The following is a 26,944-nucleotide window of genomic DNA, read 5'->3' on the forward strand; positions in this document are numbered from 1 at the left end:
GTGCTCTTCTCATTCCATTACCACCTAATTTTCTATACATATCTATGCACAAATAAAGAACAAGCAAGAATATGTTTGAACTGATTGTTAAATGGTCTGAAGAAGAGAGATCACAATCCTTAACCGTTCAGCACTCTGAACATTACAGAAAATCTAAGATCATGGAGAAAGTCCCTTCCATGCCAAAAAATGTCTGAGAGAATGTCTGAACATTCTCTCACCCAGATGTTAACTTGACTTCAGAATACCTGGGTTCAATCTTGCTTACCTGTGTGACCATAGGCAAAATATTTAACTTTCCAGGACCCCAGTTCCCTCATATGCAGGAGTTGTACTAGATGGCCTATGCATTCCCTTCCAGCTCTAAACCTATAATCCCATGATCATCAAGTTTTATACTGGCCCAGATATAAATCAGGCTATAGAAAAAATATATTGTTCAGAAATCACTAAAAGCCATATTGGCAGTAGAAAATGGAGTGGGTTTGGTATCTTGATATTTAAATTAGGTGCTTTACATGATGCAATACATTTGGATAAAAACAATTGAAAAACTTTAGTTTCATGTTATTTTAATTTCCTCCTAGAATTAGCATTGGAAGCTATCCTCCAAGGAAACAGTGCCTCACTTGTGTTCTAAGGAAAGAAAGATGCCAATACTATTCAGCAAGTTTCAGCAACTTCGCTAAGTACTATTCACTTATGTGCTATGGTATGTAAAGTAACTGGCAAAGCCAATGGGATTGACCCTGTGTAAAAAGAGTTTCCTGATGGAATGGATTCTGGATTTGGGTTACCCAGGGAAGGACTTTAAGCTGCTTCTTTATAAACCTCTAGACAGGGGTTCTTAACTGAACTTAAAACTTAAGATATTTTGATAACTGTATTTTGATATCATTGGTTTCCTTTTCTTCTATATTTTTATTTTATGCATTTAAAATCGTGATTCTAAGAAAAGGTTCTCAGGCTTCAATAGAACTGCCACAGAAGACCATGACCCAGAATAGCTTAAGAACTCCTGCTCTAGAACATCTTTCTTGGATTGCTCAAAAGTGGAAGATAAAACTGTGACTTTGGAAGTTCTGAGATACATTCCAGTCTTATATGTGTGTCTATGCATATTTTAACTGTACCTGTAAGAGATTACTTGTCTGGATTTCCAACAGAGAAACTGTTCCCTTCAACTAAACAACTCACCCTAAATAGATTGCATAGGATGTGTCTATATGATACAAATATTTTCCTGACATATAGCATTTTCTGGCCTGCAATGTTTTATTCACGCATCACTAATAGCCTGTTTGACAAGCAAAGAAACCTGTCACAAAAGCCATAAAGAGATGCCTTAAGAAGTTAGATGCTACGAGGTTTGAAAAGCAGATTGGGAATTCATATGACACAACAAGTTTCTAGCGAATTCCCAAACTGATTGCTGGGGAATCTCTAACCCTCCAATTGCTTCTCCTTGAATTGATCTACAGTAGGTCTCTTTGTGTTGGCCGAAAAGTTGCTAAGGGTCATGAGGGATGGTGCAGTAGATTTCGAATTAATCCTGGAGTCAGGAAGACCTGAGTTCAAATCCAGATTCAGACACTAGCTTGAGACCCTGGGCAAGTCATCTAACCTCTGTTTGCCTCAGTTTCTTCAACTGTAAAATGAGAATAATAATAGCCCCTACCTCCCAGAGTTGTTCTGAGGATCAAACAAGATAATGTTTATAAAGAGCTTAGCACACTGCCTGGCATACAGTAGGCACTATATAAATGCTCACATCCTTCTCCTTCTTCCTTTAATAAGGAAACCAAAAAGTAGAACATGGAGTTTCTCCCGGAGGTCTGAAAAATAGAAACACAGGTTTGATTGAGAATCTTGCTTTGAGTCCCTTGAGTAAAGGGACGAGTGGGTTTGCTTTAATTCCCAGGGTCAGTCAATCAACAAATATCTATTAAGTGCTTACTATGCATCAGGTAAGGTGCTAGGGGGGACAATTATAAAGAATAAAATAAAACCTACTAGTATGGAGGAAGACAAATACATATAACATATATATGCAGCATAAATATAAAGGGAAGAAATATAAACATAAAGAATGTAGTTAAACATAAGGGGTTTAGGGAGGGCAGGCACTAGCAGTTAAGGAGATCAAGAAAGGTTTTATATAGAAGATACGGCTTGAGCTGGGTTTTATTGGAAGACGTGAGGGAGAAGTGAGAAGTGAGGCATGTAACATGGCCAGTACAAAGACAGAGATACAGTCTGTTGGAGTTCAAATTTGGCCTCAGACACTTGGCTTACTAGCTGTGTGACCCTAGGCAAGTCACTTAACCCCCACTGACTCACCATAACAAACAAACAAAAAACCCAGAGATAGAGATCAGAGATGGGGGGGGGGCACGCAAATGTTTTATGAGAAATAGAGAAAAGGTCAATATAACTGGATCACTACTAACCTATAATGTGCCTCCTACCTAGTCATACAGCTAAGCCAGAGAAGAGTCACATACAGTAAGTTTAAAGACCATTTTGATTAGATGAGAGTAAATAAAAATTCTCCCCCAAAATATTACCTTCAGCATGACAGAATATGCCAATTCGCATGAAACATTTTCATAAAATAACTGTTTTTAAGAAATATTTTGGACATTAGACCCAGCTATTCAAAACCATGTCCAATATATTGTGATCTCTCAAGGCATACATTATTTCTCTGTCCCACCATATGCCTAAAATCCTGAAACTAGTGCCTTCTTTTGTGGAATTTAATAAGAGAGAGCAATGGTCCAGAGTGCTGTACTTGGTGTCAGAAAGGCCTGGGTTCAAATCCTAGCCAATAGGACCATGGGCAAGTCACCTGAAGCTCACTGAACCTCAGTTTCCTCAATCTGTAATATTTTTAGAAAGATCAGATCAGATAAAGTATAAATAAGTTCTCTCTAAACTGTAAACACTTTACATGTCAGCTATTATAATTCACAGATTCACAGAATTTTAGAGCTACAAGGCATGTCAGACATCATCTAGTCTCACTCCCTCATTTCTGAGATAAGGAAAATTAGTCCAAGACGAGTGAACTAACCTGCTTATGGTCACTCAACTAGTTAGTTACAAAACTGGATTGGATTGGAATCCTGGTCTTTTGACTCCCAGGATAATTATCTTTCCATTTATGCCATGTTTGAAAAACATCAGAAAATGGAACATCCAAACTGTATCTACACATACGTAACACATTTTTATATTACTCCTTTTTCAGTTCATCTTCATATTTATTATTTCTTATCATTAAAACACCCCTGGAGGTAGATAAAGCAAGTCTCATTAATTACCTTTTTATAGCTAAGAAAACTTCAGCACAAAGCCACAGAACAAGTTAGTAACAAAGCCAGGACTAGAACCCAGCGGTCCTAGCTCAGTGCTCTTACCACTACCCACGCTTCCTGTTCAGTATGGTAATTTTATATTTGGCAAAAAAAATGAACCATGTGGAAAGCACCACCTCATCTGGTGTTTTTGCAAATACAGTAAAGTGATTCACTGTGCCAGTATAGGAAAAACCCATGTAGGACTGGAAGAAGATCTAAGAATCATTAGACTTGTAACTTTTACCTGTTCACAAGGATCAGTGAAAGAAATCCAAGATGAAAGATCCAAGTATGTTGGCAAATCACACTAATAATTAGTTCCAACTATTAGGACAGGTCAATGGCACATTGGATAGAGCTCTGGACCTGGAGTCAGAAGGCCCGAGTTCAAATCTAGTCAGGGGTGGGGAACCTGTGGCCTCAAGGCCACACGTGGCCCTCTAGGCCCTCAGGTGTAGCCCTTTGACCAAATCAGTCAAAGGATTCAGTTAAAGGGCCTCACTTGAAACGCCTTGAGGCCACAGGTTCCCCACCCTTGCTTAGAGCCTTACTAGCTGTGTGACCCTCAGTAAGTCATTAAACTCCTTCAGTCTCAGTTTCTTCATTTGTAAAATGAAGCAAATAATAGCACCTACCAACATCCAACTTTGTTGTGAGGATGAGATAATATTGATAACATACTTTGCATCCTTAAAGTGCTATATAAATGGTTACTATTCTCATTCTTATTATTTCCCCCATTGGACTATAAGCTCTCTAAGAGCAGAGACTGGGTTGTTTGGTTTTGGTTCTTTTTGTTTGTTTGTTTGTTTTATTTTATTTTTTTGGCTTTCTTTGTATCCAGCACTTAGCACAGCATAGTAGGCACTTAATAAATGCTAGTTGACTGTCTTATTTACTGAAAATAATTAGACGCTAATACCGCTAGAAAGGGAGCTATTTCAAGAATTATGAGTGGAAGAATGGGCCGTTGTAGCTATGCCTCCAGAGAGGGCATCCATCAGGAGAAGCTGCTATCCTTGTTCACTAAAGCACCAGACTTGAAGTCAGGTAGACCTAGGTTCAGATATCACTCACACTCTTTTTAGCTTTGGTTTCCTCACCGGTAAAATAACTCTACCTAACAAAGTTGTTTAGGGATAGTAATAGCTATTACCTCACAAGGTGGTTGTGAATATCACATGAGATAATATATAACATCTCAAATTTCTATATAGATGTCAACTATTACTATGCCTTGCTCCTCTCCTCCCAAATTGTTGAGATCCTAAAGGACCTTGGGAGAACTTAAGAGGCTAGTGGCTCAAAGTTCCATGCTCATGGGTTTGATGAAGTCTTGCCCCTCTCATAACCTAGAGGTATAATGTTATGCTATCTGCTATAACTCATGGAAATCATACAAAATGAAAATGATAGCCTACATTTTAGGAATTCATGTTTATTTCTCCCTCTTCTTTATGACCTGATTGACAAAAAAAACCAATCTATTTCAGTTTATCATTTTTAAGAGGCAGAAGGCCTTAAAAATACACTAAGAAAATCCTATCTACTTTGTTTCCTCCATTTATCCCAAATAGACTTTTATTGGCATTTAACCCATGTCCATCTGAAAACATTTATCCAATTAACCTGTTGCTTGCATAGTATTTTATCGTACAACAAATGAAGGTAGTATATCATTAACCTCACCATTTATATGTCAACAATGAATTGCTAAATTCTGCACATAGTTATTTAGCTTCAAACTCATAATCTAGTTTGGGGCATTATAACCTCAATGTGAAAAGTGGATATATTTGAGTGGGAAAAGTTTAGATTCTTTCTGAATTTTATCTTTACATTAAAGAAAAAAAGACAATGAGCTGTACTCACAGAAATTAACCAACTAGGCAGAGAAGCAAGTGTTCCAGAACGAAAACCCATCCCGAGCACTGTTGCGAAGAATATTTGATGTTAGCGTCACCATATTAAAAACCATTCATCTTAACCAATATGATATGACACCTTCCCAGAAGCCCATTTGACATTTTTACTTCTGGGGTCACCTTAGTAACAGCACCTTAACTCTTAAGAAATACTCTTGGGAAGTGCTGGAAAAGCCACTTTTCTCTCAATCATATTCTTTGATGGAGCTCTGATCTCATGTGTTGCTTAAATGTATTTTTAAAGGTGATGTTTACCTCTCTGCAGGAAAAAAAAGTAACTGCAAAATGAAAGGATGCATGCAACTCTGAGACAAACCAAAGTTATCTCCAAATGTCAAATTGAGCAATGCTTTAAATATAAATTTTGTCTTTGTTTTGATTCTGCATATAGGCCCTGGTGTTCCTATTTCCACCCTGTATGATGGCCACAGTGATCAAGGTACTTTACTTTACATTTTATATTGTATTATTTCCCTTGAGTAGACATATCCCATTATAAAGTGCTATAGTGCAAGAGTTGGTGGGTTTTTTTTTAATTAATCACCTATTCTATGCCAAGCATTGTGCTATGGGCTAGGAAAGAGTCAAAGTTTAGATAAAATACAATTCCTGGCTTCCTAAAAGTTACACCTTGGTTAAAGGATAAAATACAAATACAAATGAACTATAATATTCAGTGATACCTGATTAATGAAAAATACAGATTTGGAAACAAAATCCTATGAAAGGACCAAGAGTAAAGGATGTCACTGATGGGAGAATCAGGGAAAGTGTCATGGAGGATGTGGCTTTTGAACTGGGTTTTAAAGGCTGACTAGGAACTAATGTAGCAAAAAGAGACAGAGTCAACATTTGGGGAACAATTGCTACTTGAACAAATGTAGAGAGACAGGATAACTCAGGGTGTGGTCAGGAGGCAAAAAGTCATCTAGGTAGGCCAGACTACAGAGTGCATGGGGAGAAATAATCTGAGATAGGGCTAGAAAAATAGGATGGTGACAGAGTATTAGGGGCCTTAAACTGCAAACAAAAAAGGCTGAAATAAAAAAAAAAATAGGAAATAGGGAGCTTTCAAGATTTTTGAGCAGCAGAGTGATGTGATCAGATCAGTCCACAAAGATTTACCTGGTAGCACTATGAAGGGTGGATTGGAGTGGAAGAAAAGAACAAAAGTAGGAATATCTGTTAGGAAGTCACTGCACTAGTAGAATTACATAGTCAATCAAAGACTATGTGGCATAATGGGAAAAAAGTATTAGATCTGCAGATAAGAAGACCTGGGTTCACATTCCATCTCTGCTACTTACTACCTTTGTCAATTTGCAATTCATTTAGACATATGTAAAATAAGGAGTTGAAAAGGGTGATCTCTAAAGTTCCTTGTAGCTCTTGAAATCTACAATCCTATGAAAATAAGATGGTATTCGAATGGTGGCAACGGAAAGAAAAAGGATGATGGATAGATGTAAGAGACAGTAAGGTGCAATCAACAGGACTCTGTGACTGATGATGTATGAGGTGGAAGGGAGAGAGGAGTGGAATACAAGACTGAGGCTGGAGCAATAGGAATCTGGGTGAACCCTGGTGCTACAGAGAGAAATGGCCAAGTCAGAAAGAGGAGCAGGTTTAGGGGAAAGAATAAAAGAAATAGTATTAACTAAGTACTTACTATATGCCGGGCACTGTGCTAAGCTCTGAGGATACAAATGTAAAACCAAAAACAAACAAAGAAAAAAAAAACAGTCCTCAAGGAGCTTATATTTTAATAGGGAAAAACAACACACACAAAGTGACAGTGTCCAGAGAGAGTAAAGAAGTATGGTTCCAAAGTTCTAAGGTTGAAACACATTAGATATGTCAGTCCTTCAATCAGTAAGCATTTATTAAGCGCTTAATACTCCCAGTCACTGTTCACCTCCCAGGCTTGGTTTTTGGAGGTCTGAAGAAGACACAGGTTTGGATGTATACAGCTTGTGGGACTTTCACGTAACTATATAAAGATGTCCTGAAGGCAGCAGGAATTCTAGGACACAGAAGAGAGACCAATACAGGAAATACAGGGTGTCCTGAAAATCTTCATGTAGTTTTAAGTTATCAGACCATAAAACTGCACTAAAGGACTTCCCCTTTGCCCCCATATAGACTCAAGAGTCATCTGCCTAGAAGTGGTGTTTGAAGATGGTGAAAGAGAAGGAGAAGCCAGAGAAGAATCAGTATAGTATGTTTCCTCTGAAGCCAAGGGATGAGCTAATTATGAAATAGAATGGGAGAGGCAGGGTAACAGTTTAAAATGCTGCAAAGAAGTCAAGATGGAGACTGAAAAAAAGCTATTGAGATAAAGCCCTAGTGAGTCATGAAGGTTTGGATTCCAATCCTGTCTTTCACACTTACTCACTTGTGTAACCCTAGGCAAATGACTTATTTCTCTGGGCTGCAATTTGCTCATCTGCAAAATAAGGTTGGACTTAAGGGCTTCAAAGGTCCCTTTTTAGCTCTAAAGCCAGAATCTTATAATCTGGTGACTAATAACCTTTGAGGGAATAGTTTTAGGAGAGTTGTAGAGGTGAAAGCTAGGTTTTTGGGGGAAGAGGAGAAGAGGGTCAAGAAATAGCAGCATCAGGCACAATTTCATTCCAAGCATAGTGCCTGGCATGTAACATTGGGCTTCCTAAATGTTTATTAAATTAAATCAAAGGCCAAATAATCTCACTTATCAGGGTTCATCAAGCTGAAGTGTAATCATATTTTATTATGTAGCTCATGATTACACAAAATTTTGAAATACTATAATCCAAATCATTTACTCTGAAACACAATAACTACACATTAGAAGAGCATAACAAAGTTAGATTGACTAGTCAGTCAATAAACATTTATCAACTGCTGTGCTAAGCCCCAAAGTATGAGCTCCAATCCTAGCATCAGTCAAATAAAGGAGTTCTTTATATGTCCCTTAAAGTTGTTCACAGCTACTACCATGGACACTCTTACTTCCCACAAAGAAGCTGCATCTGGTTGGCATCTGTACAGAACCCATACTAGACCACAGAAATTAAGAGTAAAATTATCATTGAATCCAACACAAAATTTAGTCAATAATAGGTAGGGGTGTCCAGTAGGGACATTCATGTTTACTCACTTTTTATTTAGAATATATACATATATAAGATACACACACACACACACATATATTTGTTAAATACTTACTGTCTTCTTCATTTGAATGTAAACTCCATAGAAGAAGAGCTTATTTCATTCTTTGTCTTTGTATGCCCAACGCTAGCACCATGCCTGGTAAATACTTTTTGACTGATTGATTGAAAAGAAATCAAAGTTATAGTTTCCCAGGGGGCATGCTCTTTGGCACTTATCTATAAAAATAGATGCCAAAAAAAGGAAGGCAGGAGGATTTACAAACATTCTCATCTTTAAGGTTATATTATTAGGCTTGTACCAGATACAAAGGGAACTGAATTGTAGTGTTCTTCTCTAAAGGAAAACAAAGAAATAAAAGCCATGTGGACTTTACCTTTTTCATTTTATTAAATGCAAGAATGAACTTCAAAGCTGGCTTGAAGTATTTACTTTAAACTATAAAAATTCCATAATGCCTCAGTTATAATTTTTTGTGGCATCATTTACTAAGCTGTACTGCATAAACCAAGGAGTTTAGGACTTATTTTGAAGTCTAACCAGTGATTCAAAATTTCACATATGTGCAGTGTGGGTTAGAGCATAAATATAGGTGTCTGCGTATAATTTTCTTGTTTGTTTTTGAGGCCAAAGTTGTAGAGATTATCATTCTTTTCAACATCCCATATGCCTTCTGTACCCAGTATGCCTTTTGAGCCAATGGCAACTCCATGTACAGAAGTCATATTGAGGGGAATGAAAATTTAGAACTTGTGTGTTAAAATTGTGAATTCACACTCCTTTCTAGGTTATATAGCCCATTCTCAAATAATAACTTTTGGAATCGCACTGATGTCATTTTCTTGGTTGGTTTAACTAACTCTTAAGTTTAAAATCCAGAAGTTTAATTATTTTTAAATTACCCACAATTCTACCTCCAAATCTTAAGTTTATTTCAAATATCTCAATGGATTTTTGTGCAAACCACCCCTACAATATTCGCATTTGGGGTAAGATTACGTATTGCATGTTTTAGCCAAAGAGGGCTATTTTATCAGAATGTTTGAAGTATACGAAAACTGAGGGCTATAATGGAAGCCTTTTGGCAAACTTAGATGTAGTTGCAAGTACTCCTCCAGTTCCTAATCCTCAAAGGGAATTTTAAAAAAAGAAACAGCACAAAAACAAAAGCCTACAGGATGTTCTTCTCTTGTGTCAATTGCCATTTTCCATGAGTCATCCAGACCCCCATTTAGAAAATGTGGCTAACTCTGCATAAACAGCTTCCCTAGAAAGCCTAGGGTGGCTGTTGTAGTTCAGAAGAGGCCATCTATTACTGGGTACCCATGTATGTATTCCAACAACTTTGCAGGCCTGCAATAGGTCAATGGATTTATTCTGTTGCAAAGATCAAAAGGGTAAAACACAAATGATCTCTAGTGGAACAAGTGCCTCTTTTTTAGATTTTTTTAAGATCAAAGACAGAAAGGAAGTCTGTAGCAATTTTTGCCAAGAAATAGAACTTGTAAGAAAGATGTCTTTAAAGAAACATCTTGCAGATAGAACTTAGCTCCACTTAAAGATTTTAATGTCAAATTTTGAAGGTTCTGTGATTTCACTAATGTGGATACTCCTCTCACTAGATCAGACCAAACCTCTGGGCCTTGGTACATCGCTTAATGTATAGCTATGGCTGGAAAAATTCATCCCCTAGTAACTACCCTAATGCTGATGTAGGTGCCTCTTGGATACTTGGATAGGTTGGTCCTTGGAGGACAGGCAGCCACATCTGCTATTTGGCTTACATGTGAAGCCTTTGCTGCTTGGTAAGACTTGCCAAAGTCTGCTCTCTGCTGAGATAATTTTTGACAGCCTATACACAAAAACTGAATAAAGCATAAAATTCATAAAGCAGTAGTATGATAGTAAGCACTTAATAAATGCTTGTTCACTGACTGACTGATTGTTAAACCTCGTGGTAAGCACAGAGTGGATTATTGTAAGATCCTGAAGTTTAACATGCAGAAGAATTTGATTTCTAGTACATTTCTTTTTTAGTGGACAGAAGGAGAAAATACAGTTAGTTCATGTCCTTAGGATGCCAGACAAACAGGTGGAAATCCACACTCCCCACACCCCATCAAATAAATAGTCCAAGAAGCGGTACAGTTGGTCCTTCCCCACCTGAAATGTACATAAATGAATAAAAGTCTATTTTGGAATAGTTGGGCAGGTGCAGAGATCTGAGTTCTTCAGTATTGTCTTGTCATCATGCAAGTCCTCAACCACTTTCAATTCTTAGCATACTGTAAATCCAAAGAGTGGGCCTGAATTCAAGGAAAAGGAATTGTTTTCTTCATGGATAAAGTTAGTCATAATTAACATTTTTATTTTTTCCCAAAGAAATTAAAATACTTGAAGAAAATAAAGATTTAGAGACGGCTCTACAAGATATCCAAATGCCCAAAGAGGAAATTAAGAAACTTGAAGTGGATGGAATTAGTAAGACCTTTACAAATGTTAACGCACATATTCACCTCTGCTGTTTGCATGGTCATTGCTTGCTTTTTTTTTTTCCTTTAGCTGCAACAGAAGAGAGGCACAGTTTGGAATGCTCAGTGCACTCTAAGGAATAGTTTGACAGCCTTTAGAGATCTGCTAAGCTCTCTAAGCATTAATGAATTGAATGGAATGGAATTCAACAATTAAGTTAAAAATTGATACTACATTCTTCTATAGCTCCAACTTTCTGTTACCACTTTTTAATTATTGGCTTATTTTAACAAGTTTCCTTAATTTTAATTGTACTTGATATGCCCCTGGAGGAGGCATTAATTTCAGTGGTACTGTGGATACAGTGAGTGCTAGACCTCACAGGGCTAGATGGGTTCAGAGCCCACTTCCAACACTCAAGTAGCTGTGTGATTCTAGCCTCTGTCTGCCTCAGTTTTCTTCTCTGTAAAATGTGGATAATAATAGCATCTACCTCCCAGAGCTGTTGCAAGGATAAGATGAGATAATGTATAGCACTTTGCAAACCATAAAACACTATATAAATGTTGGCTATTATTATACCATAAAATTTCTTGAGTAATTTGTAAAGAAGCTTTTCTGCTTTTTTCAGCTTTGTGGTACAAGATGCTTCTTCCTCCTCAGTTTGACAGATCAAAGAAGTATCCTCTACTAATTCAGGTGTATGTAGCACTTTATTTTGTTAAAGAAATTTCAGTATTGTAAATGTTTTGGTTGAAGGCTTTCCTCTGATAAAAATGAATACACTTCTCTCTTCTTGTTAGCTGTATGTATTCATCCTGTTTTCAGAGATTTATCTTGATTCTTCCACTAATCAGAGCAAACAAAGTTGGGGGGGGGGCTAGAAGTGTAATTTTATGAGTATAGGGGACTCCTAAGTGAGGAAACATCCTGTACCAATGCAGGTCTGCACTTTTTCTGCAATGTATCATTTTATGGAACTTTCTAGAACATTTAAAGGTTAACTAACTTTCCCAAGGGGCAGTTGGGTGGTACAGTGGTAGAGCGCTGGGCCTGAAGTCAGGAAGACCCATCTTTCTGAATTCAAATATGGCCTCAGACACTGATTAGTTGTGTGACCCTGGGCAAGTCACCTAACCCTGTTTACCTCAGTTTCCTCATCTGTAAAATGAACTACAGAAGGAAATGACAAACCACTCCCATATCTTTGCCAAGAAAGCCCCAAATGGGTTCACAAAGATATGACTGAAATGACTCAACATCAACAACTTTCCCAAGGTCATACACCTGAGCAGGACATGTCAGAATGAAGATGTGAACGGAGATCTTCCTGACTTTCCATTCACTACTGTACATTGCCCCTACAAATAAAATATATCCATTAAAAATGAATGGGGTAGAGTTTGTGATTTTTAGATGAACTTGCTTCTATTTCCACTGCTGAACCATCCTAATGTAACAACCTGATGGTAGATCACACTCCCTTTACTATAAAAAATTTCCACTGAAAATATTAGAAGCCTTAATAATAATAGCCTTTGGAATGGTATGGTTTCAGAAGCAGTCTTTTATAATGCAGAGAGCACTGGGTCTGAAATCAGATGAGTTCCAGTGCTAGGTTCTGACAATTATTACCAATGTGACACCAGACAAGGACCTTTATCTCTTTGTCTCTTTAAGTTCATAAGTGTGTAAAATGAAGGGATTGGATTAGACAACCTCTTGGGTGCCTTTCATATATAACTCGTAGGAAGTTATTAAACTGTGGAAACTAGACATGGATGACATCCAACAGAATCATACATACTCCAAATTACTGCTGACCTGTACACAGTGTCCTTAAAATACCATATTTTTAAATGCATATTTTAGAAAGAAACAGATGGCAAAAAGATACTTCTAATTCTATATTTTTTCTCCTGACATGTTAACCCCATAGGCTTCTCCAATTCTTTTTGGAGAGTGTGCTCAAAGGGTTTCCATTTTTGAGCCCTTGGCAAAAGTGTAGCCTTCATTTTAATTGTTTCATTTCTAATGTTGTTTTACTTTTAATCATCTCTAGTGTTATTATATTTTTTACCATAAAGAAAGCATGCCATGTGATACATATGTTATAGGGAGTAGATTTCAGTGATAGAAATAAAAATCAATAGAAAAAAATTAATCTCACCTTTTTCTTTAGGTATGGTGGTCCTTGCAGTCAGAGTGTGAGACCCTTATTTTCAGTTAGCTGGATAACGTACCTTGCAAGTAAAGAAGACATCATTGTTGCCTTGGTGGATGGCCGGGGAACAGCTTTTCAAGGTGACAAACTGCTGCATGCTGTATATCGGAAGCTGGGAGTTTATGAAGTTCAGGATCAGATATCTGCTGTAAAGTGAGTGCTTTGCCATATTCCTATGAGTAGATGCTTAATAAGTGTTATTTACTGATTTTTGTCACCTCTTTTTGGCCCTCCTGGTACCTGTTTTTCTAACTTAGCCTCAGACTGCCATTGACTTTAAAGATGAAGAGCATTTCTTTCCCAGGATTAGAAAAAAGACTCAAGAAAAGATAGGCCAAAAGCATTTAACATTTTTTTTTAAACTGGTGGAAGGACAAAGACTATATCCATCTTACTCTGTTAGAAGCAATCATCTAGATTTCCCAATAGTTTGTTAAAGTGGTCTCATGAGTGACAGAACTGTAATCATTATAATCTGACTATTTATAACTATAAAGATGGTCCACAGGAAATCAGAACATCTGATTTCTTTTCAGTCATTTCTAATTCTATGACAGATAGATGATAGATAGATATAGATAGAAAGAGATAGATAGATGGGTGAATGGAGGGATAGATGGATGGATAGATATAGAGGTTTGGGCTCAGAGTTCTGCCACACTAAAGACTTTTAAAATGGCTTATTGTTGTTAAATCAGTAATCTCTAGGGAACACCATGGCCTTAAAAATATTTTCTTAACCTCTATCTTTGTTTTCAGAAAGCATATTTTCAGGAAACATATATCATTGAAGAGTTAATCTTGGAAAGATAGATGGAGTTTTTAAAATACACTTCAGAAACTAATATTTTCACCCAGACTCATTCCCAAATATAATTTTTGGCTCCTTTATTTTTGTCATAAATATTAAGAAAATGGTCATTAGAAACATTATTTAGAAGTACTATACATAAATATGTATTGGTATTTATCTCTAGTTTCTGAGTTCATGTCATTGTTTCATGTATGGGTAAATAATATTGAAAAAGTACATTTTTGTATCCTTTTCAATGCCAGACACAGAGACTTTAACATAGCCCATACTCAAGGGATATCTGTTGAAAAAGAATAAGCAATTATAACTCACAAAGCTAAGCTAATTTCAATCTTGGTCATTTAAATCACACATAGGTGTTACGCCAGGAGACCAACAGCAATTCTGTAACAAGGAAGAGTAATTGTCTCAAGTGAGATAATATATGTAAAGTGCCTTGCTAACCTTAAAATGCTTTGTAAATGTTAACTATTATTATATCATTATCATTAGTATTATTATTATTATTATGACAAGCAGCATGTCATAGTGGATGGAGAGCTGACCTCAAAGCCAGGAAAACCTGTGTTCTAGTCTCATCTCAAACATCTGTTGGCTGCGGAATCCTGGACAAATTGCTTAGCTTTTAAGGGTTTTAAGCAATTCTCTAAGACTACAAGATGCAGAAAAGGGGCTAACCTCCATTGGTAGGGGCATTTCATCAACTAAGAGTTACATACAAACAATGAAATCACAGGTCTTATCTCTATTATTATTAATAAATTTTCTTCATTAGTTTACATTGATTTGCTAAGAATTTTCTTTTAAGTTGTCATTTTTTTTCAGTCGTCTGTGTCTGTGACTTTTTCAGTGTCTGACTCTTCATCATTCCATATGGAGTTTTCTTGACAAAGATACTGAAGTAGTTTGACATTTCTTTTTCCAGCCCATTTTGCAGATAGGGAAACCAAGGCAAACAGGGTTAAGTTAGTTGCCTAAGGTCACACAGCTAGTAAGTAGCTGAGGCTGGATTTGAACTTAGGTCTTCCTGACTCCAGGCCAGTGCTCTATCCACTGCACTACCTTATTGCCTCCTTTTAAGTTAGAAGTTTTTCAAGTCATTAATAGTTTCCAGGAAAGGAATACATACATACATACATGCACACACACACACACACACACACTATTCCACACAAATTGTATTTGATACAAATAATTTATGTCTTAAATATATTTAAACAATAAAGGATGATCTTCAATATTTAAAAGTATACAAGATTCTGGTTCATTAATTTGTATTTATTCCACCCTGTTGTAGAAATTCACTTTCACAAATACTCATAGTCACATAAATGATATACCTCAAAGAGTAAAGATTTGCTCGACTAATAAATGGTAAACTGGTAGGTAAATTATTAGATAACTAGTACAGCTAATGCACAGGTAGAGTTCTGAATCCCACTACCTGAACCCCACCATTTCAGATTCCTTATGTAATATAACTTGCATGGCAGTATTTTCCAGCTCTAAAGACCTGTCTATAATAAGAATATTAATACTATCAACAATGTTATAACCTTTACTTAATGATGCATTGTGTGCTTTTTTGTCACTGTAGTTCACATTTTGTATTCTATCATGCAATGGAAACCAACTTTTGGTTTATAAGTTCCAAATGTCTTGTAATCCTGAGGATTACATTAAAATACAAGGATGAACATTATGTCTCATTTGTAATTCAATAGGATCTTTCTCAAGGTTGGTAGAGCTAAAAACTTACTTGTTTTGGCAGTGGTCCTAGTATTTAAAAAAAAGAAAAGAAAAGAAAAAAGAAAGAAAGAGAGAAACGCACTCAACCACACGAACAAAATAAGCCACATACAAAAAAACTTTGAATCACAGGTCATTCCACATTTTACTTTATATATATTTACTTACTACAATAAAGTACAATATGCAAATTTAAGAAGAATGAGTGCTCATGAGGCTGCTCAAAGAATATTTAGCATCTTATTGGGTTCTTGGTTAGTGTGGGTATTACATGTGAACTCCACGGGCAGGTCTTGGTGAAATATGTCATCTCTGATCAACAGAGGATCATAGGATCATAGACCTAGCTCTGACAGGGACCTCAGAGATGATCCAATGCAACCTCCTTCATTTTTATTACCACAAAACAGGAAGGCACAAATCTCATTGGTTACCATAACAACACCAATTAAATAATGGGATTCATATACAGATGAAAGTAGGATGGGCTTAGTTGTTGCATATCCTTGCTTTCCTCTCAGTCTTATTGACATAGAGTCTACAGAAGGACTGAATGTCATTCATTATATCTATTCTTTCATTCCTTCGTTCAATCACGCAATACATTGACATTTTTATTAAGTTCTTACTATGTTCCAAGGCACTATGTTGAGCACTACTGACAAAAAGAAAAAGCAAAAAACAAGGATTTCAGAGTAGAAGATAGTAAAGCATTGAACTGATTCCCCAAGAGTTTGAGATTGAGGAAGGGAGGAACATGTAGCCGGAACAAAAGTGATGACCTGGGACAGCTTTGAGGGAGATCACAATGAAGATGAAGAGTAGGTGTGGGAGGAATAAGCCATAGGAGAAATGGAAAGATAAAAGATTATGATTGAGTACAGGAAATTCAGAGATCTTAAACATGAATGTGGAACACTTTTGGGTGATGGCCTTTTAGTATCAGTATTTAGTATTAGTATTTTTATCCTATGAGTATCTGAGGTGGAGTGGAGAAAAAGATCATGGGAGAGAAATAGGCTGAGGCACTGTATTTGAGGGATCATTAACTTGTATGTTGAATTCCTTTCAAATGAAGGCAGGATTTAGGTTTCATTTGTTCATCAGGTCACTGTAAAGCACTATGCTAGGCACAGTGGAGGATTTTGAGATGCGAAAGACAGAGTCCCTTCTCTTAGGGAGCTTAGAGGTAGGAACAGCACATAATGAATAAATCCAGGAATTGGTTCCCAGGAACTTCCCAGATTAGTCTCTTTTCACTTGAAGGACTACAGAAATCAAGGAACTTTATTAGCTACCATGAGCCTATATGCAACAATTATTATTGTTGTTGTTGTTGTTGCAACAGTAGAGACTGCAGAATAGCTGTGTGCTGGCTTTGCTGGAAAGCTGTTGCCCTACAAAGGTGAAAGGTAAGCCAGGGAACATAATGCTTTGAGAAGCCAAGAAAAATAAAAAGGATAGAATTATAATGATAATCCTGGGAAGGATTCAAACCACAGTTTGAACTCTCCCAGAGGAGAGTCTGGGAATCAGACACCAAGTGGCTTATAATTAGCCAGGCACTATATAATCCCTCCATTGTTTCCCCCTTAATTCCCGCAAAGAATATGATTTGTCCTGCTGAATCTTGTGCAAAATGAAATCTCAGCCATAAATTCTCACTATTCTAATAAAAAATAGCTCAAGCAAATAATGAATATCCCCTTGTACTATACCCCTCCCCCTAAAAAATCCTTAAACAAAGCAGAATGGGAGGTGATTGGCAGGAATAGAATGATGGAAGCTAACACTCATCTGCTTCAGGACTTTTCATCAAAATACATAGATTTGTAATTGTTTGGCCCTAAGCAGGACATGTTTTACAGTCTTCAAGTTAGCAGAGCAACATAAGGGTATGGCCTCTTTGGCTTTCAATGCCCAAATATAATTCATAACTTTAAAAATTTATCTAAACAAATAATACTTTTACCAGAAGTTATGTATCAGTGATAGTGGGGTGGGGCAAGGTGGTATAGTGAGTAGGCTGGGGTAGAAAAGAGAAGCAGGTAGTACCAGTATAGCCTAAATATGGCAGCTTGGTGAAGCATTTGATAAGAGTGTTAGGCCTGGAGTCAGGAAAAATCTTCCTGAGTTCAAAATCTGGCCTCAGACACTTACTAGCTGTGTGACACTGGGCAAGTCATTTAACCCTGTTTGCCTCAATTCCTCATCTGTAAAATGAGCTAGAGAAGAAAATGGCAAACCATCCCAGGATCTTTGCTAAAAAAAAAAAAAAAGAAAAAATGCAAATGGAGTCACGAAGAGTTAGAAACCCACTGAAATGAATGAACAACAATATACCCTAAATCATAAATTCAATAAGTCAAGTTCCTAATGAATGTTTTAAACCAATTACATATTTTTTCAGATATTTTTACATAATGTGTCAGTGAAGAGACTTTTCCCCCCCAGGGGTAGCATATTAATTCATTACTTGAATCCTTATCCATTTTCATCTTAATACGAATCAACATACAGGCTACTGTGCTGAGACAGCAAGTTTAGATAAGGCATGATCCCTGCCCTCATAAAGCTTGTACTCAGATTCATTTAATACACTTCAGTCACCATTTTCTAAGTACTATGCATCATGCCAAGCATGGAGAAACAAAGCCTCAAAATGAAGCAGTCCTCATTCTCTAGCAGCATGCATTATACTGGGGTTAAGGAAGAGTGGAATAAAAAATGAAAACAGATGTGTAAAACTAAAGAATTTCAGAGGCTAACAAAGAGGACTAACAATTGGGAGAATCAGGAAAGGCCTTGTGGAGGAGGTGGTACTTGAGTTGAGCCTTGAAAGGAACTAGGGATACCAAATGCAGAGGTCAGGAGAAAAAGAGCATTCCATGCCCAGTGCCATTTGTGAAAAGGTGGGGAGATAGGATGTTGTGAATGGAACACAGGAAGGAGGCCAGAACAGTATTGTAAAGTCCATGACTGGTACCTATATACTTCAATAATATATGATAAATGCATTAATGAGGTAGAAATATGTAAGGTTGATATATGTGGAAAGCAGGTCTAGCTTAGATGGACTATAAAGCATGTGATTGGTAGAAATATGTATAAAATAAGAATCATAAAGCAAAATCTGCATAGGACCTCAGAGGTCATCTAATCCAAATTCTTTTATTTTGCGTGAGGAAACTGAGGCCTAAAAATGTTAAATGACTTGCCCAATGTCACCTTGGTAACATTTTAACCCAGATCCTCTGACTCCAGTGAATATTCTTTCTACTATTACATGCTGCCTTCCTAAGCTGGAAGAGAAAGGTGCTGCCAGATTGTAAATGCTCTTGATTTTTCACATAGTAACATTACTATGTAGAAAATAGGGCGCCATTGAAGATTGATGAGAAGAAGAACATGACTAGCTGAACACATAAGGAAGATTTGTCCATCAGTGACCTAAAGGATGTATTGGAGGGAAGAGGGGGTAAAGTTAGACAGATCCATTAAGAGGATATAGTCCCAATGGGCTGTAATGATGGCCTGTACCATAATCTTAAAGTGGCAACAAAGGGGAACAGAGGGACATAAGAGAAATTAGAAAGAATAGATAGAAGTTGATGACTAATTAGCTACCAGAAATGGAGAAAGAAGAATCAAAGCTCATTCCAAGGTTCCAAACATAGGAAACTAGATGAATAGTGGTCATTATCAGAATTAATAAAGTCAGAAGGAAAAATAATAATAATAAATGATCGCAATTATCATTTATATAATAGCACTTTCAGATTCAAAAAGCACTTTACAAATATTATCTCATTTGATCCTCACAACTATCCTGGGAAATAGGTGTTATCATTATCCCCATTTCACATATGAAAAAACTGAGGCAGGCAAAGTTTAGGTGATTTGCGCATGGTCACAGAGCTAACAAGTGAGGCTGGATTTGAACTCAGGTCTTCCTGATTCCAGGTCCAACACTCTGTCACCTGTGGCACCTCTGTGTTCTTGCAAGTTTTTAGGGGAAAGTGCATTCTTATATAGTGCCATTTTAAAAGTTGAATCTAATGGTGACCAAGAACCAGACAAAACATACCCTTTTAAAATAATCTGTGAATTTCACTAAACTAAACATTGATACTTTTCTTATCCTTTCAAATCAAGTACCACCTCCTCCATAAGGCCTTGATCCTGTATACATCCTGTTTGTACATAGCTGTTTTCAAATTGTCTTCCACCTCAGACCTCAGTTCTCTGAGAGCAAAGATTAGCTATAGAATTTCTTTGAGTCCTCAGTGCTTATTATGTACATATACTAGTATATACATTTAATATATATACTAGTATCTGGCTTATAGTAGGTACTAATAAATGCTTGTTGACTGACTGATTTAAGGACATAGAGAGTGTTTCCATTACCTTCATGTTCAACCACAAGCACTTCGCATACAATGAAGAAATAATAAACATGTGTAAACTAAATCAACATCTCTCCTGAAGTTCTTTAGGATACAGGGGTGGGAGAGCAGAGCCAAGATGTCAGAGTAAAATCAGCATTCGGACAAAAAAGTCAGATTGAACATAAGTCCAATAAGAATTCCTAGAAGAGCTAAAGAGTTTTTTAAGAACAAAAAAAAGATTTTAAAAATCAAATAAGTGCCATAAAGGAAGAATTGGGAGAAGAAATAAGGGTACTGCAAGAAAATTATGAAAAGATGATTAACAGCTTGGTAAAAGAGGCAGAAGAAAATAACTCCTTAAAAATCAGAATTGGCCAAATGGAAAAAGAGATACAAAAGTGCACTGAAGAAAATCCTTAAAAATTATAATTGGACAGGTCAGAACTATTGCCTCCATGAGACATCAAGAAACAATAAAGCAAAGTCAAAAGAATGAAAAAAAAATAGAAAATGTGAAATATAGGAAAAACAACTTACCTGGGAAATAAATTGAGGAGAAATAATCTAAGAATTATTGGACTACCTGAAAGCCATGATCAAAAAAAGAACCTAGACATATTTCAAGAAATTATAAAGGAAAATTGCCCAAATAAGGCAAATTTAGAAATTGAAAGAATCCACTGATCACCTCCTAAAAGAGATTCCAAAATGAAAATTTCAAGGAATATTATAGCCAAATTCCAGAGTTTCAAAGTCAAGGAGGAAATATTTAAAGCAGTCAGAAAGAAACCATTCAAATACTGTGGAGCTACAGTCAGGCTCACACAAGATTTTGTACCTACCACTATAAAGAAGTAGAGGGCTCGGAATACGATATTCCAGAAAGCAAAGAAGCTAGAATTACAACCAAGAATAACCTACCCAGCAAGACTAAGCATAATCCTACAGGGGAGGAAATGGATATTTAATGAAATAGAAGACTTCTAAGTATTCCTAATGAAAAATAGAAAATGTGACATTCAAACACAAGACTCAAAAAAAAGCACAAAAAGGGACATGATTTTTCCTTTGAAGATTGCTTTTGCTGCATCTTAGCAATTTTGCATTTTATTCATGACTTCTCATCTGTACTATTGCAATAGCTTCCTAATAATCCATGTTTGACCACTGATTGACCCACCTATGCACCGCAAAGTTCCTATTTACTCAAAAGCTGGGTTAAGCCAATTTCATTTAGGCAGGGTACGCAAGGTTTTCTTGATCAAAATGTCCTTGTGGTTAACAATGGCAGGGAGGCAGGGAAGAAAGGTATCACAGTCTGTCCACTCACTGATTGACTGCTCCCAAGTTCTCCCTCCCCCTTGGTCCCTATGAATCTGCCTAGTAATAGCAGTCAGATATAAAGATAGTGATCCAGAATTCTGGGATTTTGATTAAGGAATATCTCCTACTGTACACCCAAGCCACTGTTCCTGCTTGTCCATCGATTTGAAGGACTGGGGAGTGACACTCTGCCTGAGCTGTGATCCTTGAATACTTGTATTCTTTCTTAGTACCTCACCTAAAATCTCCTCACAACCACTGGCTCAAATTTCTAACTACTCAAGTCCATCCTCCATACAGCTGTGAGAATGATTTTCCTAAAATGTAGGTCTAATCATGCCACCCCCACCAACCTCCCATGCAATATTTTCCAGTGGCTACTTCCAGAATCAAATATAAACTCATCTTTTTGGCATTAAAAAAGAGCTCAGGGGTGTATTTTATTGAGCTTAATGCTTTTAGATTATGTAATCGCCCTTTGACTTATTTTTACTACAATATGTGTTCTTGTTTAATTTCCTTGTTAACTATTACATGATCATTTCCTGTCCAAGTCATCCTATTCAGGATAAAATAAGGAAGTGGGCCATTAAGAATTTCCTCCGTTCCCAGGTAGCATCTGTTATTTGCTTTTTCTCATCCAAGGCAGTCTCATTGCTAGCTTCTGGATAATCATAAAGCCATAAATTGCATTTTATATCTCAGAAGTGGCCATCAAACACCAGAGGCAAAGAAAAAATACTTTTTTAAGATATTATATTTTTCCCCTCCATCAAGGGCATTTAACATCTTCCACCTTAACACAGAACCTGGCTCAGGCTGTGGAGGAATGGCTGAAATAAGTACCAACTTGCTGCCTGTTTTCTCTGCTTTCCTAGCAACATCATTTGCATGGACACTGATGCTTTACTTCTCTCTCCTAAATCCTCAGTTGCACCTAGAGCTCCAGGTGACAGCTGTGGCTAACAGTACCTCATCCTGTTTGCTTATGCATAGAGATTATGGCAGCTTTGCTTGGGTAACTTTGCCAGTCATCCACACCTTTGGAACCTACACACGGTGAGCATTAGAGTCAAGGGAGAATGTGTCTGAAATCCTTTTAAGAAACTCACGGAGTCAACAAATCACAATTACTCACCCCTATGCCCAGATGGCGGCGAACAAAAACCTGAACGGCATGAATAAAGAACATTTTATGGCTCCATCTACATTACCTCTGTCTTTTTGCCTATTTCTGTTGGAATATGGACACTGTGCCATTGCTTTTCTGCAGGTTCATTCTGGTACTGCATCTGTTTCTTGGGAATTTTCTCAAGTTTCTTCTTAACCAGCACTGAATTAAACCACAGTTGGTGTAGACCACATGCCATCACTAGGTACTTGGCAATTCTGCAATGAGGTCCTTTTAAATCAGCCCAAGAACCACTCCTTTAGTGTTTGTTTCTTGACATTGACCAATAAATCCTATGAATCTCTTCTCAGAATAATGTTTTTAAATGCATAAAATAAAATGCATAGGATTATGAAGGAAACCGTTATATTGAAATTATTTTGAATAACAAATTATGCTAAAATACAGATACAAGAGAGCCTGAAATTCTTTTGCCCTTTGTAAAAAGTGAAGCTAATATCCTTGTCATTATATGTAAACTCTCTATCAGGTTTAATGAGTTAAAAAAAAAAGAAAAAGTTAACCTTTTAAAAATTATTTAGCTCTTGAATAGATATAATTCATAATAAGTGTAGTATGTATATGTTTTAACATGTGTTTCCTTTACTTTAGAAAATTCATAGAAATGGGTTTCATTGATGAAAAGAGAATAGCCATATGGGGCTGGGTAAGTTGTTTTGTATATTTCTATGCCTGATAGTCAATGCAACTATAATTATTTTCTAACGTGTTCTATATGGTAACCTTGATACTATTTCCATCATAGAGTGAAGTGAAAATCTTGCAATATTGTTTGTTTGATCAATCTATCAATGAGAATTTATTAAGTGACCATACGCCAGGCATAGTGCCAGGTGCTAGAAATACAAATGCAAAAGTAAGACAGTCCTCAAGGAGCTTACATGCTATCAGGAGAGGCATATATTGGGATATACAAAACCAACCAAAAATAGATAGAAATTGATAGAGGTTGGTGGTACTCACAGCTGAGGGAAACAGGAAAGGCTTTATGCAAAAGGTAGCCCTTGAGAGGAGTCTTGAAAAAAAAATAAGACTTGCAAGAAGCAGAAGTGAAGGGAAGTCCATTACAGGCATGGAGGACATGGCATGGAGATGAATAATGGAATACCCTGTTTGAGGAACAATAAGACCAGATTGACTAGACTGTGGGATGCAAGGGTGAGGGGCAATTAGTATGTTATAAGGCTGGAAAGGTATATTAGGGACAAGTTGTGAAGGGCTTTAAAATGCTTAACAGAGGAGATATTTGCTCCTAGAGATAGTAGAGAGCCATTGGAATTTATTGAGTAGGGGAGTGACATTGTAAGAACTGCCTTTTAGGAAAATCACTTTGGCAGTTCTGTGGAAAGTGGATTGACTTAGGGACAGTCAATTTAGATAATTTAGACCCCTTTTCCTTTTTTTATTTCTAATGAATTTTTTTCTTGTGAATTGTCTCTCTCCACTGATAAAATTAACTAAAATTCCACCACTTAAATTAACTGACAATTGCCAGGTCTCTACTATATTTTAGGGAAAACATGGACAAGATTATAAAAATTGTGAAGACTCGGAAGATTTAGGTTTCTTTTCTTTTTAAATTTTAGACATCTCTTTTTTGGTGTGTCCATCTTTTTCACTATTCACTCATGCTTCACTAGCCCTCTGGTATTTTGGCATGTGAACTTTTAAAACGTAACCTCCTTAATACACAGCCCAATCCAGTCACATCCTGGCTTTCTCATATTTTCTTTGGCAAGTAAATTGCTTCACCAGACCTAACTTCCATTTGGGTAAAAAGAGAGGAGTAAGTAGCTTTCAATTTCCTATTTGTAGGTCATAGAGATAGTTTCTTACATTTTGAAGAGCAGTTTCAAGTATGAAAAAATGCACACTGACTGAAGTAGTGGCATCCTGTGTTGAGCACAGCTGGTGAGGTAATGAGAATTGATGGAAAATATTGGCATATTCTCTGATTTTCTGATTATAAATTATTCTAATTACCGCTCCAGAAAGTTTCCAATTTTCTTCCCTTTTCAGCTGGACTTGTACTCTGACCAGCTAATGGCTGTTACTTTATAGCTATTTGCTTGGCTTGCTTTTCTTGGCTGTCTTTTCTGTAAGGGGCCCCTATGCTGTGGAGTGAGTGAAATCAAGCCTGAAACAGAGTTTGCAGGATTCATCTCCACCCTTAACATAGTGTCCAAACCATTCATATTGTGAATGAAGGGAAACTTACCTCCTGAAATTGGCTATTTTTGTCTCTCTTAAAACAGGCAAGTGTGAACTACCTAGAACAAGTGGAATGTGGTAACTGATGAAGTGTCCCAGTGAAGTATTTCAGAAATGAATTTCCTTATTGTGTATCCATGTTGAAATCCCCAAAGTAAATTATCTCAGTACCCAAATATTAGGTGTAACAATTATATGAAATCATAGTCATTTTCCTTTGGTTGAGATTTTGATCCAAGTTTTTAAAATAATAATAATAGCAAACTTTTTTTTTTAACTACAAGCTCTGTTTCCTCATTACCTTGTCTTTCTCAGGGAACATATAGCTATAGAGGGCTCTTGGAGGGTGGCTATGATTTAGGGTTCCCCTTTCTGCACAGATAACTCCCACATCACCTAAAATATCATCACTATAGATCCATCCACTATTCAGATGTACAAAAAAATCTTGCAAGGAATAGTAGATCAAACTCAAGTGTGCATGTGTGTGTATATGTCTGTGTCTATATATGTGTATATATTGTATGTATATATATATGTATATGTGTATATATGTGTATACATATGTATATATGTATATGTTGTGTATATATGTATATGTATACATGTATTTATGTTGTGTGTGTATATATATGCATATGCACATATACATACATGCATATGTGTATATCACTCTATAATCTCTCTCCTTACCTCCAGACCAATTGCCTATTAGACATTGACAACTGGATGTCCCTTAGGCTTCTCAAACCCAACATGGCCAAAACAGACCTGATTATCTTTCCCCCAGAGCGCATCCCTCTCCTGAACTTCCCTATTTCTGTCAAGTGAATTGCCATCCTTCTAGCTATCCAGGCTTGCAGCCTCAACTCCTCTCTTTCTCTCTCTCTCTGTCACCCCACATATCCAGACAGTTGCCAAGTCTCATCAGTTCTACTCCCACAACATCTCTCACATCTGTTCCCTTCTTTCCACTCATGCAATCACCAACCTCCTCTTACCAACACTAGCTGATCTTCCTACTTCAAGTCTTCCGTAGCTCCAATTTCTCCTCCAAACACCTACCAAAGTGATATTCTGAAAGCACAAGTCTACAGCTACAGTAGATCCCTATTAACTAGGAATCATACATATCCCCATGTCAATGTATCTAATATAAAGTACATACTCCTTTGTTTGGAATTTAAAGCCCTTTGCAACCTGGATCCAACCTGCCTTTCCAGACTTATTAAACATTACTGCCCTTCATGCTTTCTATGGTCCATCTAAAGGGGCATCTCTCCTGTTCCTCACATACAACATCCATTTCCCATCTCTGTGCCTTTTCTCTGCCTCTTAGAATACTTAGTTTCCTTTAAAACTCAACTCAGATGCTGCCTTCTACATGAGGTCCCTCCAGATTCCCTCAACTGCTATTGCCTCCCACAAAATTGCCTTTTATTAATCTTTTATATACTTATAAATGTACATAATGGCTCTCCTGATAGACTGTAAACTCCTTTCATTTCTGTCTTTGTACCCCCAGCACAGTTCCTATGCTTAATAAACTCTTGTTGATTAATCAACTGACTGAAAACACAATATCAATTCTTGATTGATTCATAAAATTCATTTCTGGGGCACCTAGGTGGCACAGTGGATAGAGCACCAGCCCTGGAGTCAGGAGGACCTGAGTTCAAAGCTGGCCTAGACATTTGGCACTTACTAGCTGTGTGACCTTGGGCAAGTCACTTAACCCAATTGCCTTGCAAAAAAAATAATAAAATAAAATTCATTTCCAAAACAGCTGGGAGCTAAGCCCTAAGCTTGGAGATGAAGGAAGAGAAAAACATAGAGACATGTTGGAGTGGGCAGCCAAGATATAGCATAAATTCTGGGTGACGAGTAATGAAATAAGAGGTGAAAGGGTACCAAGACTGATGATGCTTTGGGCCAGCTCTGCTAGAGAAGTTGTGGAACAGGATATTTGTCCAGCAGTCACATTGTTTCCTCAGGGCCCTGAGCCAAAGACGCATCCATAGCACAAGATACTTACTCTCACTCAGGTGTTATCTTTAGACTCCAGCATCATGGAGGAAAGTGTGTTTCTATCATTCTCAGATTCTCTTGGCCCTAATTCAGGGCCAAG

At 37.0% G+C, this 26,944-nt stretch overlaps 1 protein-coding gene across 1 annotated transcript in view; it reads left to right on the forward strand.

The window, feature by feature from the left end:
• Positions 1-26,944, forward strand: part of FAP (fibroblast activation protein alpha) — an 89,947-nt gene that overhangs the window by 52,882 nt on the left and 10,121 nt on the right. Inside the window, 6 exon segments of the mRNA XM_021004967.2 lie at positions 588-712; positions 5,679-5,726; positions 10,823-10,921; positions 11,544-11,613; positions 13,095-13,289; positions 23,197-23,251. Coding sequence (XP_020860626.1) covers positions 588-712; positions 5,679-5,726; positions 10,823-10,921; positions 11,544-11,613; positions 13,095-13,289; positions 23,197-23,251 — 592 coding nt within the window.

The sequence above is a fragment of the Phascolarctos cinereus genome, unplaced genomic scaffold (genome assembly GCF_003287225.1).
Source record: "Phascolarctos cinereus isolate Bilbo 61053 unplaced genomic scaffold, phaCin_HiC Scaffold_726;HRSCAF=1367, whole genome shotgun sequence".
In the NCBI taxonomy this organism is placed as follows: domain Eukaryota; kingdom Metazoa; phylum Chordata; class Mammalia; order Diprotodontia; family Phascolarctidae; genus Phascolarctos; species Phascolarctos cinereus.